Source organism: Equus quagga, chromosome 12 (assembly GCF_021613505.1).
Source record: "Equus quagga isolate Etosha38 chromosome 12, UCLA_HA_Equagga_1.0, whole genome shotgun sequence".
Lineage (NCBI taxonomy): Eukaryota > Metazoa > Chordata > Mammalia > Perissodactyla > Equidae > Equus > Equus quagga.
In genome coordinates this window covers 61872885-61892437 of record NC_060278.1, presented here as the reverse complement: position 1 = coordinate 61892437, position 19553 = coordinate 61872885, and the positions used below count along the sequence as shown (strand labels likewise).

The following is a 19553-nucleotide window of genomic DNA, read 5'->3' as shown; positions in this document are numbered from 1 at the left end:
TATATTTTAGTAGTTGCTCTAGTGTTAACAATATGCACATTTAACTGATCACAGTCTATTCTCAAACAATATTACGCTACTCCACATATAACCTGAGAATCTCACAACAGTAAACTTGCTTCTCACCTCCAATTCTCTCTGCTATTGTTGTCATACGTTTTATTTTTGTGTTATAAACCCTACACCACATTATTATTTTTGCTTTAAACAGGCAACTATATTTTAAAGAAATTTAAAAACGAAGGGAGGTCTTTTTGTATTTACTCGTGTTTACCACTTCTGACACTCTTCATTCCTTTATGTAGAGCCAAGTGTTCATTCTGCATCATTCTCCTTCTCCCTAAAGAACTTCCTTTAGAGGCTGACCCCGTGGCCGGTGGTTAAGTTCTCGCGCTCCGCTTTGGTGGCCCAGGGTTTCACCAGTTCGGATCCTGGGTGCAGACATGGCACCGCTCATCAGGCCATGCTGAGGCAGTGTCCCACATGCCACAACTGGAAGGACCTACAACTAAAAAATACACAACTATGTACTGGAGGGCTTTGGGGAGAAAAAGGAAAAATAAAATCTTTAAAAAAGAACTTCCTTTAACAATTATCCCAGTGAATATCTGCTGGTGATAAATTCTGCTAGCTTACCTTTATCTGAAAAAATCTTTAATTCACCTTCATTCTTGAAAGATATTTTTGTTGGGTATAAAATTCTCGGTTGACCAGTTTTCTTTTCTTTCAGCCCCTTACGGATGTTGTTCTGTTGTCTTCTGGCCTTCGTGGTGTCTGATGATAAATCAGCAGACTTTTTTACCTTCGTCCCTTTATATATAGTGTGCCTCTTTTTCTCTGACTTTTAAAATTTTCTCTTTATCACTGGTTTTCAGAAATTTGATTATGATAGGCCTTGGTGTGGTTTTCTTTCTGTTTTATTCTTTTGGGGTTCATTAAATGACTGAGATTCATGAGTTTAGAGTTTTCATCACATTTGGAAAATTTGTAGCCATTATTTCTTCTAATCTTTTTCTGCCCCTTCCTGGGACTTCAATTACATGTATGTTAGTCCACTTGATATTGTCCCACAGGTCAGTGAAGCTCTTTGTTATATATACGTTTTTTTCTCTGTTTTATTTTGGGTAGTGTCTACTGCTTTATATTCAAATTCAGTGAACTGTTTCCTGCAATGTCTAATCTGCTATTAATCTGTTGAGGACTGAATGTTTGTGTCCCCCCCAAAATTCGTATGTTGAAGCCCTGACCTCCAACGTGACAGTAATTGAAGGTGCGGCTATGGGGCGGTAATTAGGTCATGAGGGTGGGAGCCTGGTCTGGTGGGATTATTATCCTTATAAGAAGAGACACCAGAGAGCTTGATCTCTCCCTCCCCCTCTCTCCCTCCCTCTCTCTCCCTCTCCTTCTCTCTCTCTCTGCACATGCACAGAGGAAAGGCCTTGTGAGTGCACAGCAAGCAGCACGCATCTGCAGCCAGGAAGGGAGCTCTCCGCAGAACCCAACTGTGCTGGCCCCTGGTCTCAGACTCCCAGCTTCCAGAACTGTGAGAAGTAAATTTCTGTGTTTGAGGCATCCAGTCTATGGGATTTTGTTATGGCAGCCAAGGCAGACTGATACATAATCCTGTCCCATGAAGTTTCGATTCCTTTCTGTATCTTCTATTTCTCTCCTCATTGTGTTTATGTTTGTCTTCAAATCTTTATGCATGCTGAGCATACTTACAATAGCTCTTGTAACAGTCCTGTCTGCTAATTCTATCATCTCTGTCATTTCTAGGTCTATTTCAATTGATTTATTTTTCTCCTGATTATGGGTCACATTTTTTCTGCTTCTTTGCTGTCTACTGATTTTTGATTGGAGACCTGACGTGAATTTTACATAACTGAGTATTGAATTTCATCATATTCCTTTAAAGCGTTGGACCTTGTTCTGGCAGGCAGTTAAATCAGTTTGATCCTTTTAGGGCCTGTCTAAACTCATTAAAAGGAGATCTAGAGTAGCCTTCCCCTTCCTGCTAGGATGTGACCCTTTTGTGAAGCTGTCACTCTGGCGAGTGGGCACTCCAACAATTCCCGGCCCTGTGTGAGTCCAGGAACTGTTGAGATGGAGAGGGAAGACGGACTGACAGGCTTTTTGAATGATCAGATGTGGACGGATAAGAGACGGAAAGGGATTACTGGGTGGATGGTGGCGCCAGTGAGCAATAGAGAGAATATTGGAATGGGGAGGAGAGTGAGTGGATTCTGTATCACACACATTTACTTTAGGAGCATGCAAGACACACGTGGAGAGATCTACCATAATTTGGACATGTGATCTGCAGCTCAGAGAAGAGACCAAGGCTGGAGCACAGACTTTGGAGTCATCAATACAGAGCAGTCAAGAGCAGCTAACATTTACCAAGTGTTCATACACGTGGTAGCTGAAACCCCGGTGGGGGAATGAGGTTGCCCAGGGAGACTGTAGAGAAGAGGACTGAGAATAGAAGATCCCTCTTGAAGGGAGGCGGAGGAGAAGCTTGTGAAGAGGCAGAAGAGGAGCGGAGGGGAAGACAGAAGAGAGGAGGAATGGTGAGAAGAACCAGAGGGTCACAAAAGCTGAGGAAGCCAAGTCTGAAGGACAGGGTGGCCAACGTTGTCCAATGATATAGACCAGTCAGGTACGATCGAAACAGAAATCTCCTGATGTGGGTGTCTGGTGACCTTAGGATCGGCAGCTGTAGGGTCCCAGCAAAGGTGGAAGCCCAGGAGGAGATAAGTGAATGGAGGTGAATGTGAAGTGGAAGAGTGAGCGTAATGTCCCCTTTCTAGAAACTTGGTGAAGAAGGGAAGGTAGGTGACAGGGCCGTCGCTGAAGGGGCTACGTGGAAAAGAAAGGGATTTTGGGGTGGGAGAGACTTCAGCATGTTTATGGGCTCAGAGGAAAGGCCAGCAGAGAGGGAGAAGTTGAAGATACTTGAGAAGAAGAGGAACGATGGAATGAAGTCCTAGAGAAGACAAGAGTAATGAGATCGATGGCACAGGAGAGTCCCCAAGTCTCTACAGCTAATAGGTGGCAAAACTACTCACAGTTGGTGGGAAGACATTATTCATCACCCCATTTTCAAAATAGGAAAATGAAGTCCAGAGCGGGAGGAGACTTGCCTCAAATCACACGGTGTGGGATTTGGCAGAAGAGAGCCCATCCCCATGCCAGCCACCTGACGTTCTCTCCCAGGAGGCTCCCTTTGTGTCCATCTAGAGCCTGGGCCCCCCAAAGGAGCCTAGGAAAAGCTGGTGGGCTGAGTTCCAGAGCAAGGAATGCAGGGAGGGTCTTCACAGCACATTCTGGGGAGGGGTGGCTGTTGGGAGAGGTCCTGGGGAGGAGAGGACAGAGCCAGGAGAAAAGCCAAGGCATCTCCACCCAGGCAGCAGCTGCTCCCAAATATGTCACAACTTGTCAAAGAGGCAGGAATAGAAGCTGGCCAGGGAGCGGGAGGGTGGAGCGGCATGCGAGCTCCTGAGCCCAAGGGCGGGCAGCGCAGGGGGCGGGCAGGGAGGGGGGCAGGGAGGGGGGCACGGAGGAAGGTCCCTCTCACAGAGTCATTGGGATCATGCAGTCCAGCAACTCGACTTACAAATGGGGAAACTGAGAGCCAGAGAGGAGAAGTGACAGCAACATGTCATTTCTTGCCCATAGCTTCCTGACAGGGTTGTCCTAATCAGGGGCTGAAGGCCCAGCTCTCTTAGGAACACGGAACACTCTTAAGGAACCCTTACCCATATTTCCAGAGGCCCCCAGGTTTACAGTGCCGCACACCACTGAGCCCTGGTCTGGTTATTTTTAAACCCAGCTCTGTGCTTTGTGTCCACCACTCACCTCCCCGTGACCCCCACTCCCCGAGGACCCATCCCTTCCGCCTCCAGGCCGGCACCTTCCCCCACCCGGAGGCCAAGAGATTCTTGATGAATGAGCCTGGCTCTGAGCTCCAGATTCCAGGCGCAGACGGATTTCCCAGTGGTTACCCGATGCTCAGTCCTCAATGGAAACAATGTGTGGCCTCCGGAGGCCTGGGGCCCCCCCGACTGCCCCTCGCCTCTCAGCCTGGGCTACTGTCTGCCTCCAGACCTCTCCTCCTGACTCCAACCCTCAGACATCCCACCTCCCCAGCCTCCTGTCTCACCACTCTTGTCTCTTCACCTCTCAGTCACGACTTCTCCCTGAACTCTCCCTTCAAAGCCCCGAGCACCTCCAGCCACTCCACCTGTGGCCCCAGCCTCACCTGGGAAGCAAGCCTCACTTGCAGACCCTCCTGCACCCGTCAGCCTCAGGGAGCGAGAGGAGGCACCTGGATTCAGCCCCAAGGCCCCAGAGCAGGCAGCCACTCCCTTCACACTCTGACCCAGTGCTCTGTGCGCCTTTGGGCAAGTTACTCCCCTTCTCTGGGCCTGTTTCCTGGTACATAGAAGGAAGAAGGTAGACTAGCTCTTCCTTAGACTACTTTCTACTCTGGCAGGCAGATTCTGTCATCTGTTCTCACCCTGCGCAGAGCCACTGCCGCACGAATAATCCATGTGATTTGCATACCGTGTTCACCCATCTAGGTCTTACCGAAAGGCACACGCATGCCCGTCACCCAACCCCCACCTGGTCTCATCCATAACCCCCAGAGACCCAGCCTAGGAAAACGAAAGGTGGGGCCCATCTAGAGAAGCCGGAGGCTCCCACCCTCCTGGACGCTCCTCTTTCCTGCTAGTCAGTTCCCAGGCACAGGAGACTCCAGAATGGGAAACTTGCTTTGATGTTAGCCCAGCAACCTGGCAGCCCAGGTCAGCCCACCTTCAGGTCAGCTAGAACTGGAAGATGCTGGGAGTCAGAGAGCTGGGACTGGGTGTGGAGCAGAGGGGGAAGGAAGGGGCCAGGAGCAGGTGACGGGGATTTCTGAGCATTTGAAATACAGCCACCACCATGCAAATGAGAGCAGCCCGGCATGCAAATAGAATCAGGTGGAGACAGCGGGGTGGGAGGCCAGCAGCCTGGCCCGGAGCCCCAGCTCCGGGGGCAAGGGTTTCCTCTGGAGGGAACGGGAGGAGGAGGCCATCGGTCAGGGGCCCCCTGTGCCCAGCCGGCAGGGGTGGGGATTAGGGCAGGACGCCCTGCTGTCAGTTGGGAGCTGACGGGTCGCCGCTGGTGGTGGAGCACAAAGGCTGTTCTGTGCTGGCACCAATGTGTTGCCGTCCATCAGGGCAGCCTGCGCGGGGCGGAGTGTGCGGGGAAAGAGGCCAGCCTTCAGACACGGCTGCCCCACAGCTCGGCTCTGAGAGGGGAGCACAACACGGTGTGTAGAGGGACAGTCCCCCCTTCGGGGATTTGAGAGGTCAGAGACACCTGGGCCACCCCATCTTCCTGGTCCTGAGAGGGTCTGTGCCCCAACGCTGGGCCCTAACACAGTCCCCAGTCCACTTACTCAGACAGACGTGCTCGAGCACGGATACAGACAGGGAGTCATTGAAACCCAGACACACAAGGTCACCCTAACCTCCCAGCCCAGGTCTCAGGTCCAGTCAGAGGCAAAAATCACAAGGAAGCAGGGCCAAACCCACCCAACCCGAGGGCAGGGCTGAGCCCACTCATGGCCAGCCCAGGTCCAGCGGCCAGGGCTTGACACAGAGCTGGCTCTCAGGAGACAGCTCAGCAGGAGAAGGAGAGAAGGAATGAGTCCCTTCTCTGCATAATCGTAGCATGTTCTCTGGCCTGCTCGCACATCCCCTAACACCTCCCATCCGGCTGGGTGACCAGGCACATCTTCCTCACTCATCCGGAGATGACATCTCGTTCACGTCAGTGACCTGGCACCCAGCACAAGGTGCGCAACACGTGTGTCTGGATTGAAACAGTGACTGAATAAATTATACACATGGGGCGGGGGTGTGGCCGGGTTCCCCTATTCCTGCTGTCCTGGTCCCTGGGAGGCTATGAGGACAGTGAGGGAAATGGCCTGAGGAGAAGCCAGGAGTGAAGAGGACACGAAGCAAGGGAAGGGATTCATATTTACTGGGTGTTTCCACGTGCCGGGCGCCCCTTCATTAGTAGAACCGCCATTTCCGTATCACACGCGCACACCATGCACGCACCGTCCCTCTGCCAGGTGAAACCTGCGTCCTCTCACGGCCAGGTCCATCCTCTGGCCTCTGAGTGGGTTGTTGGGACCCTCAGCACCTCATTCCTGGACTCTTGTCAGCTCTTACGTGTGGTCTGCCTGCCTCCATGCCCAGGTGGGCACCCCGATCTTTGCAGGCTTGTTCCATCACCCACTTACCTGAACCTGAGCACCACGCAAACCTGTCCCCCGAGGCCCCTGCCCCTCTCCCCCGAATCCTGCTTGTTCTCCAAGCCCCCGCCCCACGCCTTCCTCCTCCACAGACCCCAGCCACGGTGGTCCTGACTTTCTATAATCTCCTGAAACACTCGTCTGATGGACCTGCTCATTTGCATTTGATCTCGGCCCCCGTGTTTACTGTTGAATTTCAACAACTCTCTCGCGCACTGTATGTAATTTAACATTCCCATCAGCGTCCGTGCTGGCCAACAGACAGGAAGACCCTGAAAATCAGCACAGAACAAGCCCAGTTCTCCAGCTTCCAGTTTTAGAGGACGTGGACCTCGTAAAACAGATTGGACCCAAAGGACAAAACGATGCAATTTCTGGGTTTCCACCGTGACTTCAACATCACTCCTAATCTCAGGGCTCATAGGACTACAGTGTAAACTGAGGCAAAGTGTTTTTTTCCCAGTGGGGGTGTGTTGGAATAGAGATTCTTCTTCAGTCCAGCTGGTTGGGGTTCAGAACCCACAGCCCCCGAGCCGCCACTTCTATCACACGGGTGAGGCCAAGAATCACTTTAAGACCTCACTGCTCCCCTTCACACACTCAGGTTTTTATTGTCCAGCTATGTCCCTCACCGTCCCTGTCTCCTACCCCAAAAGGACACCAGCATCTCCTGCCTCTTCACCGTGGACAAGAGAGGAAGGAAAGCAGTCCTTCAAGCTCCATTCAGATCTCACCTCCCCCGGGAAGTCTTCCCAGATCCCCAGCCCTGCTCCTCTTCCTCTCAGTGTCCTTGCCACTGGCTGGAGCTTATAACATCAGTCCCACCTGTCCTATGAGTCCACAGCGTCCTCGAGAAAAAACTGGGACCACAGGAAAAAAGATGGAGCAGATTGCAAACCCAGAGGCTTCCCAGTGATGCAAACCATAATGAACTCAATTAATAAAAATAAAAATAAAATTTTAAAAATTGTTTTAAAAATTAAAAATAAAAAAAGCAGGGAATTTACTGTGACTGGAGTATGGAGCTCATGGGAGGCACTCTTTGGTGGTTAGTAAGGTAAATTATTGGGTAAAAAAAACCCAGAAGGCGTCCCTGTGGCCAGAGCTGCACATTGGTGGGACGGGCTGCCTTGTGAGGTCAGCAGAAGCTGGACTACGGCCTCCTGGGAAGAGGACTCAGGCACAGGGGCTTGGGTAGATCTAGGTGACCTTCGGGGTCTACTGGATGGTGAGGTCCTCAAGGGCAGGGCTGCAGTCCTTCAGCCCGGAGCCTGAGCCCTGCTCGCTGCTGGTCTGTCTCTGAGGCCTGCCCGAGGCACTGGGTGCTTCCGTCTGCTCGCACCCCAAGCCCCTGCTGAGAGGTGACTCTGGATGGAGAAGCCGGGAGATTAAGTAGTCCCCCCCCCCCCCCCCGACACCTGAGCCCCGCAGGATAGCGTGAAGCTGACGGCTCAGACAGGAAGACGTAGGACAACCGAGCCAGGTGGGTGAGGACCGGGGAGACGTGAACTGCGTGTTTGACGGGCTCTGCTTTCTCTCCTTCCCACCCCACCCGCAGTGAGGAGTCAGGAAAGTCCCGGTGTCCAAATGGGGCAGGAAACAGAGTCATGGAGGTGACACAGGGGGACAGATAAATGATCGGAGTGAGAGAGGGAGCAGCTGGGGCTTGATAGACCTTGACCCTGCAGGGAAGGGGCCGTGTCGGCCGCTCGGACCCTGACCAGCTGCATTAAAGAGAAAAGTGCCACTGACTCTGCCAAAAAAGAACAAGACCAAAAAACTCCTCTTGCCTCAGTTTATGCCAGGTCACATGAGACCTCAGAGAGGTGATGTCAGAGCTGCTCTGGGGACCAGAAGTTGAGACCCGTTGCCCAGTGAGGTTCCCTCTCCTTCCCCTGCGCGTTGGGCTCCCACAGGCCCCGCACGGAAAGCAGCGTCTTTCAAACAGTCTCATCCACCTGATACAGTCAGGAAGCAGCGCACGATGGATAAACTGACTCCTTAAGGCCCTTCCAGCCTCAACCCACCGCTTCCCTGGTCCCTCCCGCCCCGCACCCCGCTTCCTCTGGACCAGCAAGGAGAGAGCGGCAGGCAGGCCGCCCAGCCAGGAGTAATTGAAAGGAGCAGATGAGAGGAGAATGCACGTCCTCCCCCACCTCCCCTGCCCCCCGGGGGCTGTGGAGAAATGAAAACTAATCGAATTACAGCCGACGGCCTCCATGCCCGCGCACAGGAGCCTGCCGGCCGGGGCAGCCTGACTGGGTGGGTGGGGCGGGGAGAGGGAAGGGGCACCAGTCCTCATCCACTGTGAACTTCTTGATGTGCAGCAGCTTAGAGGGGCTCAGGTTTCCGTGGCGTTGGCTATATTTATCTCTGGTTCCATGCCAGCCGGGAGGGTTTAAATGGCACCCAGCAGTTGGCGTGAGGGGCTGCAGGAGCTCGGGGGCTGGTGGCAGGAACACGTCTTCTCCGACCCCATGGAGCTGTATGAGACGTCGCCCTACTTCTACCAGGAGCCCCACTTCTATGACGGGGAAAACTACCTGCCCGTCCACCTCCAGGGCTTCGAGCCGCCGGGCTACGAGCGGACTGAGCTCGCCCTGAGCCCCGAGGCCCAAGGGCCCCTGGAAGACAAGGGGCTGGGGACCCCGGAGCACTGCCCGGGCCAGTGCCTGCCGTGGGCGTGCAAGGTGTGTAAGAGGAAGTCGGTGTCTGTGGACCGGCGGCGCGCGGCCACGCTGAGGGAGAAGCGCCGGCTCAAGAAGGTGAACGAGGCCTTCGAGGCCCTGAAGAGGAGCACCCTGCTGAACCCCAACCAGCGGCTGCCCAAGGTGGAGATCCTGCGCAGCGCCATCCAGTACATCGAGCGCCTGCAGGCGCTGCTCAGCTCCCTCAACCAGGAGGAGCGCGACCTCCGCTACCGGGGCGGGGGCGGGCCCCAGCCAGGGGTAAGTGGCCGGCCCACCCACCTGCCCCGGGCCGGGGGCACAGGGAGGCCCCTGGGCAGCCTTGGGACCCCATGGTGGGGCTCGGTCAGATGGCCGGCCGGGGCGGGTGCCAGGCAGGAATTCAGGAGGCCGTAGGACCCTTTGTCAGAGCTGGCTGTCCCGCTGACCTCCTGGGTCCCTGTGCCCTTTCCAGACGAGACAAAGGCAGATGTGGAGGTGGGTGGCAGAGGACTGAAGGAGGGACCCAAGGAGCAAGTCCAGAGTCAGCCCTGGTGGGGCTGAGGAATTGCAGGGCCTGGGCCTGGGGCCCAAAAGAGAAGACGGCTTTGCCACACACCCCCCCACCAAAGCCCTCCTGGGTGTGGCAGGGCAGAGAGAAGACCCCTCAGCCTCTCTTGTGGACCTCAGCAGGCCTGCACAGCAGTGACCCTGGTGGGGCTGGTCCCTCTGCCTCCCTCACCCCATCCAGGGTCAGGAGAACTGGAGACCCCTTTATGATAGTGTCTTATGAGGGCAGAACCACTGCCAGGACAGAGGCCAGCAGAGTGGTCAGGCAGGGGCATGAAAGGAGATGATTGTGAAGATTGGGGGGCAGGGGGTGGCCGGGCTGGCAGGCTGTAGCCGGTGGCCCACCCGCCAACCCCACCACAGGTGCTTCTGCCCACTGGGACTGGACAGAGACCACCAAGAGCGCTGTGCCCTGACCTTGGGCCTTCGCCCTGTCTTGCAGGTGCCCAGTGACTGCAGCGCCCACAGCGCCTCCTGCAGCCCGGAGTGGGGCAGCGCACTGGAGTTCGGCCCCAGCCCAGGGGGTAAGCGAGGCAGGCCCGGCTCCCGTCCCTCAGCCTGCCTCTGGGCCCAGTCGTGGCTCTTACCTTATTCCTTGCCCCAGTCCTTTTCCCTGGCCTCTGTAGGGACCTGCTGAACCTGGGGCTCGCAGGGTGGGTTGGGAGGCCCCATGCCTCCCCAAAGCCCTGAGCAGCTAAGGAGAGGCCAGGCCTTCTGCAGCTCCCCAGCTAGGGCCTGGCAGCTGACCTTCTCCACAGAGAGGAGAATGTCCCTGCCCCAGGGGTCCCTGGGAATTGCTGAGTCAGTGCTGCAAGCCCGGGCCAGCAAAGGGCAGTTCCAGGCAACCAGGATACACCATCCTGGCTCCACCTCCAGCTGGAATGGCTGCTTCCAAACCCTAACGCCACCAGGGGAGTTCAGGGGAGGCACGCACATGCACACAGGAATGCTACTGGGAAGGGCATGGGCTGGGGAGTTTTGCTCACCCAACCGTCCTGGAAACCCTGCACCCCCCCGCCAAAGGGCTCATCCTCTGTGCTGGGTCTTGAGACCCCCACATAACGTCCTCCCACCTTCTCCTCACAGATCATCTGCTCACGGCTGACCCTACAGATGCCCACAACCTGCACTCACTCACCTCCATTGTGGACAGCATCACCGTGCAGGATGTGTCTGTGGCCTTCCCGGATGAAACCATGCCCAACTGAGATCGTCTGCCAGGCCGGGCGTCCATGAGAGCCCCCGAAGCTGGCCACAGTGCCACCACTTCTGCAGCAGGGGTCTCCTAAGCCAGGCTGTCCTGATGCCAGGACACCAGCCCTGGGGCTGCCAAAGGCCAGACCAGCCCCCTCCTCATCCACGCGAGTTAACCCACCACCCCAAGAGGGAATGGATGCTCTTATTTAGCTGACTCCTTAGAGCAGGGGGCATCCCGTTTCCAGGGAGACAAAGTGGGGACCAGGGTGCCCCCTTGTGTGTGCCCCCGGGGGCAGACTCAGGAGCTTCCCTCTGCTCAGGATACAGCCTCCAATTCCACCCCCTCAAGGGAAACGGTCTGTGAGAGGAAGACAGTGTCCCTCCTGGACCAGCTGTGCACATCTCCTGTCCTGTCTCCTCCTGACCCAGTGGTGGGCTGGGCCCACCCTGACGGGGGGAGCAGAAGGGGAGGAACGCCTTCTGTTCCCAAGTCCCTGGGGGGCCAAACTTTTGCGGTGAATATCCGGAAACTTCCCGTGGTCTTATGTTTTGTTTTGTTTTGTTTTGTGTGTTGTTTGTGAAGCTGCCATCTGACCAAGGTCCCTGTGCTTCAGTTGCCAGGGACAGGCGGGGTGGGGGCAGGGGTCTTGGGGGGATTCCTTTTGTTAACTAAGCATCGTGTGGTTTTGCCATTGTTTTGTATTTTTTTTTTTTTTTTTTTTGCTAACTTATTTGGATTTCCTTTTTTACAAAATGAATAAAGGCTGGGTGCTGGAGGAGCACGGCTGATGATGTGGAGGGAGGGCTCCGGACACGCCAGGGCGGAGGCTCCGGGGACGGAGAGGTGGGGCTCAGAGGGGGAGGCGCCACCTTGCCGCTGGTCACTGGCGCTAGGCCCCTGCTCTTCTCGTGCGACGAAGGAAGCTGGCCCTGGTCCACAGGCAGGGTGAAACCGGATCCCACAGAAATCCTGTGGGACGTGCAGGAAGTCCCGCTGAGCATCCAGCCACAGGCGTGGGTCACAGTCCTGGCCCTCTGTCTCTTCCCTCCATTGACCGAGCTCGTGCGCCTGGCGCTCAGCCCACAGCCAGCGGGCAGGGGCGCAGAGCTGGATTTCGTGCCATTACCAGGAATGCTGTAGGGAAGTGGGAGGTGACTGAATCAGGGGACTGGGGTCGGACTCAGCCACCTCCTCACAGGCCATCCCCTTGGCACACCCTTCATTCCTCCAGGCTGCGGGGATTCTGGCCCCTCCTACAGCTTGGAGGGTGAAGGAGGGAGGAAGGAGCAAAGGAAGAGGAGCCAGGTTCTCTTTGTACGGGATGCTGTCTTCCAAAGACTGGCTTCCTGCAGGGAGAAGGTGGGTGGAGAATGGAGAACAAAGATTTTGGATGGAGATTACATAAGGATTCACTGGGGAGGTATCAGGAGCTGGAATTTGAACAGACCATGAACTCCACTAGGAACTTTATTATTCCAACTGCTTTGGGCTAAGTTTGTCTGATTTATTGCAAATTAAAAGTTTCAGAATCATTACAGAAGTCTGGGGTACATTCCAGCCCCCAGTCAATAATTCAGGTCCCTGGACAACAAACCTTGGCCAGTTCTACTGGGCATGCTCTGGGGCCCATCTGCTCTTGCTCTGGGCTCAGCAGGGCAGTCTCCCCACTGCTGCCCTCCTGACGTGCTCCTGACGAGGGGCATCAACACCCTGCCCCCAGAGTTCCTCCAGACACTCTGCCTAAGGAAAAGCAGACTCCCAGAACTGGGCAAGGGTGTCTCCCAGGCTCATCCCAAGCAGCCAGTCAGGGCTGGGCCTCCTGGGAATCACGGACTGGCCCCATCTGTTCCCGTCTGTGGGATGACTTCCTTCTTGAGTCTGTGTCACTGGGTCTGCAGCCTCACCTTCCAGGAAGGGTGGAATGCTATGTCATCTCCACGACTCCCAGCTCTCCGATCCACCCCCTCGTCACCGACCGAAAATACTGAACTGCATGTGCAAGGGGCCTCTCCTTCCCTCGGGTTTGTCTCCCAGTTCCCAGCACCTCCCAACCACCCAGGGCGGAGACAATCCTGCGCCCTCAGTCACCCCGCCTCTTAGTCAGGCTTGGGGGGACCAAAAAGAGGAGACACCCATCTCTGTAAGGAGCTGCTGGCTCTGGGGTGCTGATATATGTGTTAAGTTTATTCCTCTTCAGTTATGACGTCAGCTGGAAAGAGGTTCATATTCATAACCTGGCGTGAATGAACAGTCCTCAGCGGTGAACATTAGGGCCCCCAGTTCCCGGCCATCGCCAGGCATAGCCATTGTCTACTTTCTTTTTCACAGATTTAAGTCCTGAAGCCTCCCGCAGGGAGGAACCACCGCCGGGATTTCCCAGGTGTGAAGGGAGCACTCTGCAAGCCAGAGAACAAGTGTGTCTTCAAAGCACAGGACCTTTCTTAAATTAACAAATGCTGGGCCTTCCCAACTGAGTTACAGATAGGACTCCGGTTAAGGAATAATAAGTGGTAGTTCTTTAGGGAAATTAGCTTAAATTAGGTCTCCGGTGGAAGCACCTGCAATAAATCAAATCGGGTTAATCAAAGGTTGCCTAATAATGAGCTTTGGGGAACCACTAGGAAAAGACCAGAATTACTTGAAATTGCCATCCCAATTGTCAGTGTGCGAACAGCAACTTCTTGGAGTGCTCAGAAAGCGCAGTGAACTGCAGAATGCTCGAAGTACTATTTGCTGCACTCCAACACACATTCTTAGGCATCTGACTTCTCGAAGCAATCTATTTGGCAGACTTGAAAACCTTTCTCAGCGCTGCAGGCGTACAGGGTTGGACCACCTGGAGAGGGAGGTGGAGGGGGACATGAAGGGTGAGAAGAGCCCCACGGCTCAGGTGTCTGTCTCATGGAAAAAATGCCACCCCAACATGTCACATCCCCTGGGCTGGTCTGTACCCCTGGCTTCTAGGCTCCAGGCTGAGGCAGAGATGCCTGGAGGTGAGCGAGAGCTCAGGAAGATGGAAGGCTCTGGGCTGGGGAGGGTCCAGGCTAAGGGGGCACAGCCCAGGCCCAGCAGGAACCCCAGGTCTCCACCCCACAGCGGTTCCAGCTGGGCTCAGCCCTCAGCCGCAGGCACCCACTGGATCCAGACTCCGCCTCTCCCTCTGCTGGGAACATCCCCAGGGGAAGTACAGGAAGTCTTCTAGGAGAGAAACCTAGATTTTTCTTTCTTTTCTGCAGATGCCAACAGAAACACGATGGTGAGGTCTCACCTCAAGCTCAGCATGTCCAAAACCAAACTCATTTCCACATAAGCCTGCTCCTTCTGCATTCCCCATCCCAGTGGACAGTGACACTGGGAAACCATCTTCCTGGATTCCTTCAGGTCTCACTCCTGCAGCCCGCTGGTCACCAAGGCTGGTCCATTCTATCTTTGATCATGGAGAGGGCGGGAGGGGACCCCCAGAGGCCTGTAGGCACTGGGGCAGCACCTTCCCTGGCCTGTGTGGCCTCCCTGGGCCACAGGTGGCTTTGTCTTGCTCCTCTCCTGTCATCATGGTCGTGGGTGAGGCCATCCTGTACCGTCAGTGTGCGGGACGCTGTCAGCCTTGGAAGGAACACAGGACGTGCGGTGTATTATGCTGCCCTAAAGGAGTTCGCCATCCTGGTGGGAAGAAACACGGCCCCACGAAGACCCCAAGGACCACATGAGTGGTACAGACGCAGGGGTTTGGGACATGGAGCTGGGGGAGGCTCAGCCAAGGGCAGGGCTTGAGCTCACTTAAAAGAAAAGTGGCATTTCGTAGGCGCTCCTGGCCAGGTCAGAAGCTTTAGCGGACACAGTGCAGTCAACGACAAGGTACAGCCAGGAAGACCCGGGCGTGAGACCCACATGTCTCTTACCAGCTGTGCAGCCTCAGCCTGACAATTTCCTGTTCTGCAAAATGGCAACAATAATGCATCGTGGGTCCTGAGGGTTAAATGAGCTTGCACACTGGGCACGCTTAGAAGTGCATCTGGCACACGGTAGTTCCAGTGACTTTAGCTTTATTTAATAATAATCCTCACAAAAACCCTCTGAGATAAGGTCAGCTCGTGTATCCATTTGAGTGTGTCGTCTAGGGATATAGAGATCAACGAGAGTGACCTCAAGGAGCCTCCTCATAGCCCCGTGTGGAAAACAGAGCAAGGCACGATGACCACACAGCACCGTGTCACCACACGCAGAGCGCCACGGGAGCAAAGGGCCGTGGTTTTCTAATTCTGCTGGGAAGGGCGGCTGGCAGCTCCCAGACGAGCGTGACATGGGTCTTGAAGGTTTGCAGCTGCAAAGGCAAGGACAGAAGCGCCCGTCTGCCTTCTCTGATGGGGCTGGGTGCACACAAGGCCTCCAAGCTAGGCAGACTGGAGACTGGCGGGCAGAGGGCACTGGAGCAAGGCCCCAATGGCTTCTCACGCCACCCCGAGGAGCTGGACTCGACCTAGAGGTGGGGGAGCTGCCGGAAGTGTGAACAGGGGTGACGTGATGGGGCATTTGGAGGGGAACTCCAGGGGCAGCAGGAAGGCTGCAGGGAAAGTAGAGCATGGCCAGGAGCAGGACGCAGAGGAGACAAGTCCAGCCCAGCCCCCAGGCTCCTCTGCCTCCCCCACCCTCCACTCTCTTGGCACAAGCAACCCAAACAGTAACCTTCCAGTCCTGGTTATGTAAGGAACAAGGTTACTGGCGACAAGTTTTTAACTCTGATGTTTACTTCCCAGAGCACAGTGCTTCAGGTGTGGAAGAAGCTGGACATGTCAGGTGAGCTCAGAGTTAAGAAAAGACCAGAGCCGTTTGTATGCTGTCTTAAAACCAGGTTGTTTATTGGTACACCCACACCCACACCCACCTGCACATCCATTTCTGATGCGCTGAGCCAGTACAGGACTGAGAAGGGGCCTGACAAGGTACAGGAAGCTGATGACGGGGGCTTGGCTCACTGGTGACTCTCCAAATAAAAAATATACTGACTGTGAGGTCAGAGCTACACCAAACAGCCTTCCATCCCGACGTGCACAGGTTTCTCTTCTCCATCACATCCCAAGATGTCCTGAACGAACCCAGGTCCCTGCCTTAGGACATGACCAACCGTGACAAGGTGAAGTTGCAGAGGAGAGGCGGGGCTGACTCTCCCACTGAGCTAGCCCATGGAGTCCCTTGAAGGAGTTAGATGGCCTGTGGTCCCCAACTCCACCAATCTTAAGAATCTGGGGTTGCTCCAGACTCTTAACATCCATACCCAGGGACAGGGCTCTTTCTCCGTCCAGCTCACCTGCTGCTAAAGAACCGCTGCGGCCCCACTTGCAGCGGCCTGACTGGGGGGCAGAGACCAACGAGGGAGAGCAAGGGCAGGTGGCTGCCTCGCCCACACCCAGGGGTGCCTACTCAGCACCCCCACCAGTGGACCTCTCCTCTACTGCAAACGAGCAGAAGGCTCCGAGCCCCAGCCCTGCCCAGGCCCCAGCGCTCCTCTGGACAGGAGGCTCTGACCCATCCTCCCACCTGCTAGCCTCACCCCCACTCAGAACCCCAGTCTACTTGGTTGCAAACCAGCTGCTCAGCTGCCTGAAGGATGGCACGGCACTGGCCCCCCTCCAAGAAACGTGCTCCAGACCCTGCTCCTCTCCTCTCACTTGGACAGAGCCCTGGGTTCCATCAACGCACCCCGAACTGGGGTCCCAAACATGCCTAGGCACCTCGGCAGGGGGAGGAAGGGGGTGAGGAAGAGGGGTTCTTGGGAATGCCCCTCCTGCCGAACAGGACCTGCGTCCCTCAGCCCAGGCTGCGACCACACTGCTGGGGAAGCAGCTGAAGCGGGAAGCCACGGGGCCTGGGGTTTCTGGAGGAGGAAGTCTCCGCACACCGGGGGAGCCTGGACATGGGGTGGGTGACAGGACGAGCAGGAGTGACAGCTGTCACCAACACTGGGTTTTCTGGAGCTGGACATGATTCACACACAGGGAGCTTTATTTTCTTCCAGGAGATGAGGGAAAGGAAGCCTCAGACTGCCTTCTTCCCAAACCTGAATCTAAGGTCAACGCACACTCCATCCAGCCATCAGGTATATTCTTATGGGGCTGGGGCCACTAAAGAAGTGGAGCAGAAGGGGATAGCAGGGGAAGGGTTGGCAGGAACACAGTCAGCAGTGCCCCCGAGCCAAGATCCTCACAATCCCCCGGCCCCAGCCTGGCAGCAGCTCCACCCCACGGCTGGGGCAGGAGGCATTCCCACTGCCCTTTGGACTTAAGGCCACCACAGACCACTGACGCCCCCTCCAGCCGGCCTGTCTGCACTTCTCACTGGGCAGGACAGCTGAGAGCTTCCCACCGCACACTTGGCCCAAAGCTCAGATTCTTCCCAAACTCATGTTTGGATTCAGCTTAAGCTGGGGCCTGGAATCTCTGCCCCAGCCGCAGTGCTCTGAGGGAGCAGGGGCCTTCTGCAGCCCACCCAGCCCCCAAGGTGGGCCTGGAAGCAAGCCTGTAGGTGTGGAGATGAGCTGTGGAGGAACAACACTGGGACACCAAAACCAGGCGTCAGACCATCTGGCACAGCCCGTAGGTGGACAGGGACCAGAAGGCGGAACAGCCCAAGCCAGGCGGAGTCTGCAGTGCCTTTCTCGGAAGGGCCGTCATCCCCAGCCCGTGGGCCAGTGTCGGGTGGAGGACCAGCTACGTCCGGAGGAGGGAGAGTGCGTCACAGCCCCCTTGGGCTGCTGTCCTCTTCCTCCCGCAGAATCCCAAGCAGGGACCACCTGGGTGCCTGCACACCACCAGGAGACCCAGACATCCATGACGGACAGACAGAGGACACACGAGGGACTCTGAGCGGGGGATGTGGGGGGCGACTATATTCTGAGATCCAGGGCAAGCGGAAAGTCAGACGAGCTGGGAGCCGCAGGAGGAAGGGCCGGAGCAGGAGGCGGCCGGCCCGCTAGTCTCGGAAGGCGGAGAGCATGTGTCCGTAGAGATAGTGGGAGCGAGCTGAGGGGGAGAGAGGCGAGATGCGCGGCGCTGAGCGGCGGGCGGGCGGGCGGACTGCGCTGCGGGGAACGCGGCTGCCTGCCCTGCCCTGGCGAGGCCGGCGGCGGGAGGCGGCCGGCCACTTACCCCGAGCCACGGGCACACCCCGCCAGACCCGGGGCGGGAGGGTCAGCAGGAGTAGGTCCGAACCGTGGAGGTCTCCAGTCTCGGCGCCCCCGCCGTCCCGGCTGGGAGGGTCGGCGGCCGCGGGAGAACACAGAGCCGGTTAGTGGCCGCCGCGCCGCCGGAGCCCTGGGGCTGCCGTGCGCCCGGCCGCCTCGCCGCGCCCCCCGCCCGCCCCGCGGCCCACTCACCTGTGGGCAGCCCCTTCCTGGGCGGCGCCGGCGGGGGCTGCGGCCCGAGCGCGGACACGCGGAAGCCCGCGGGGACCGTCTCGCCGCCCGGAGGGTCCCGCGGCCGGAAGCGCTTCCTCCAGGAGGGCGCGCGGCGGAACACCTTGTCCTCGCCCTGCAGTGGGGACACGCACAGGCCAGGGGCGGGTTGGAATGGCCCCCTCACTGCCGGGGCGGCGCAGTCCTGGCCCTCCCCCTTTCCTGGCCTCAGTTTCCACCTGTAAAACGGAATCGGCTCAAGTGGATTGACTCCCAGGGGCTTTCCCAGTCTGAGATTCCCTCTCAGTGGGCGGGTCCCCTGGTGGGGTCTGTCATCATTCTGCTGGGGAACTCTTTTCCCGGCCCCAACATCTCAGCCTGGGCTGTTAACCTTCCCAGGATTCCTCTTCTCAGCCTCCTCCCATGCGAGTGGTCACCAGCCAGCTCCCATCCACCCGTCTTCTGCGGCCTCAGTGTGGCTGCAGCCCCGCCTGCTGGAAGAGCCTGGGTCAGGAGACCAGGCTTTCAGTTATGGCTCTGCCATCTTACTGGCTATGTGATCCCGGGCAGGTGACGTGACCTCTCTGAGCTTCAGTTTCCTTATCTGTAAAGAGGAGTAACATCTGCCCTGCCCACTTCACAGGCTGCCTGTTCCCAACGGGATCAGGTGAGAACACCTGTGACAGTGAAGGGTCAGGCAGATAGCCAATCAGAGGCAGGCTCCTCCAAAGGATGCAGTGGGCAGCCCCCTGCCAGCATAGTCTCCAAAGAACCGTCTCTGCCAAAGGGCACCAAAGCCCTCACTCTACAGACGCCCCTCTGCACAGGCCTCCCCACTCCTCTTCCAGCCCAAATCCACCCCACAGACGCCACACCTCATCTCCCTCCCCGTGTTCTGGGAACTGGAGCAGGCCCAGGGCAGCCAGCAGGAACCAGGACACACCACCAGTGCCTGCCCACTCCCAGGGCCTGCCGCCTGGGCCCTGAGCAGGCCAAACGCCCCCATCACTTCTGGGCATGACACACCTCTGTCCTAGCAGCGATTTCACATGTCCTTATGAGATTATTTCATTAATCTCTCTCTCCATCTCCCCACCCCAGTCTCTCTCTTTTTCAAATTCTATGATCCACAGGACAGAGACCATGACCTTTTTTGCTCCAACCAATGTATCGCAGGCCCTGAGCAGCCCCAGGAACCCAGCGCTCAGTAAACCTTGTTCAGTGAAGAGCTGGCAGCTGGCTCCCTCCTTGAGTCGATCAGCAACTTTCCTCATCACTGCTGTCTTCCCGTGATCCTGCCCTCGGCCAAGCCCAGCATCCTACCCTTTCTCTCTCTCTCTCTCTCTGTCTCCATTTCCACCTCAGGCAAATCTGAAGGGCTTGTTTCTCTATTCCTCGCCTGTTCCCAACAGTCAGATGTTC

The 19553-nt window shown here is 56.6% G+C and overlaps 3 protein-coding genes across 13 annotated transcripts in view; 1 reads left to right on the top strand and 2 right to left on the bottom strand.

The window, feature by feature from the left end:
* ADORA1 (adenosine A1 receptor) overlaps positions 1-10294 on the bottom strand; it is a 73559-nt gene extending 63265 nt beyond the window's left edge. For both annotated transcript variants that reach the window (XM_046679721.1, XM_046679724.1), the window contains exon 1: positions 10134-10294. The gene's annotated coding sequence lies outside the window, so the exon portion shown is untranslated. The remainder of the gene's footprint in view (positions 1-10133) is intronic.
* MYOG (myogenin) lies at positions 8752-11380 on the top strand. Its single transcript, XM_046679727.1, has 3 exons — positions 8752-9258; positions 9989-10070; positions 10633-11380. The coding sequence occupies exons 1-3, from the start codon at positions 8788-8790 to the stop codon at positions 10752-10754; spliced, it is 675 nt and encodes a 224-aa protein (XP_046535683.1). The 5' UTR covers positions 8752-8787; the 3' UTR covers positions 10755-11380.
* A 2861-nt stretch (positions 11381-14241) lies between these two features.
* The window catches only part of PPFIA4 (PTPRF interacting protein alpha 4), a 47574-nt gene continuing 42262 nt past the window's right edge, over positions 14242-19553 (bottom strand). For 5 of the 10 annotated variants that reach the window (XM_046679132.1, XM_046679131.1, XM_046679133.1 and 2 more), the window contains 4 exons: positions 18523-18622; positions 18114-18267; positions 17887-17987; positions 15583-17760 (listed from right to left, as the gene is read on the bottom strand). In XM_046679132.1, coding sequence (XP_046535088.1) covers positions 17625-17760; positions 17887-17987; positions 18114-18267; positions 18523-18622 — 491 coding nt within the window. In that variant the 3' untranslated portion in view covers positions 15583-17624. Of the gene's footprint in view, positions 14348-15582; positions 17761-17886; positions 17988-18113; positions 18268-18370; positions 18623-19553 lie in introns of those variants that run through there. The other 5 variants (XR_006891127.1, XM_046679134.1, XM_046679135.1 and 2 more) reach the window with 5 other exon arrangements.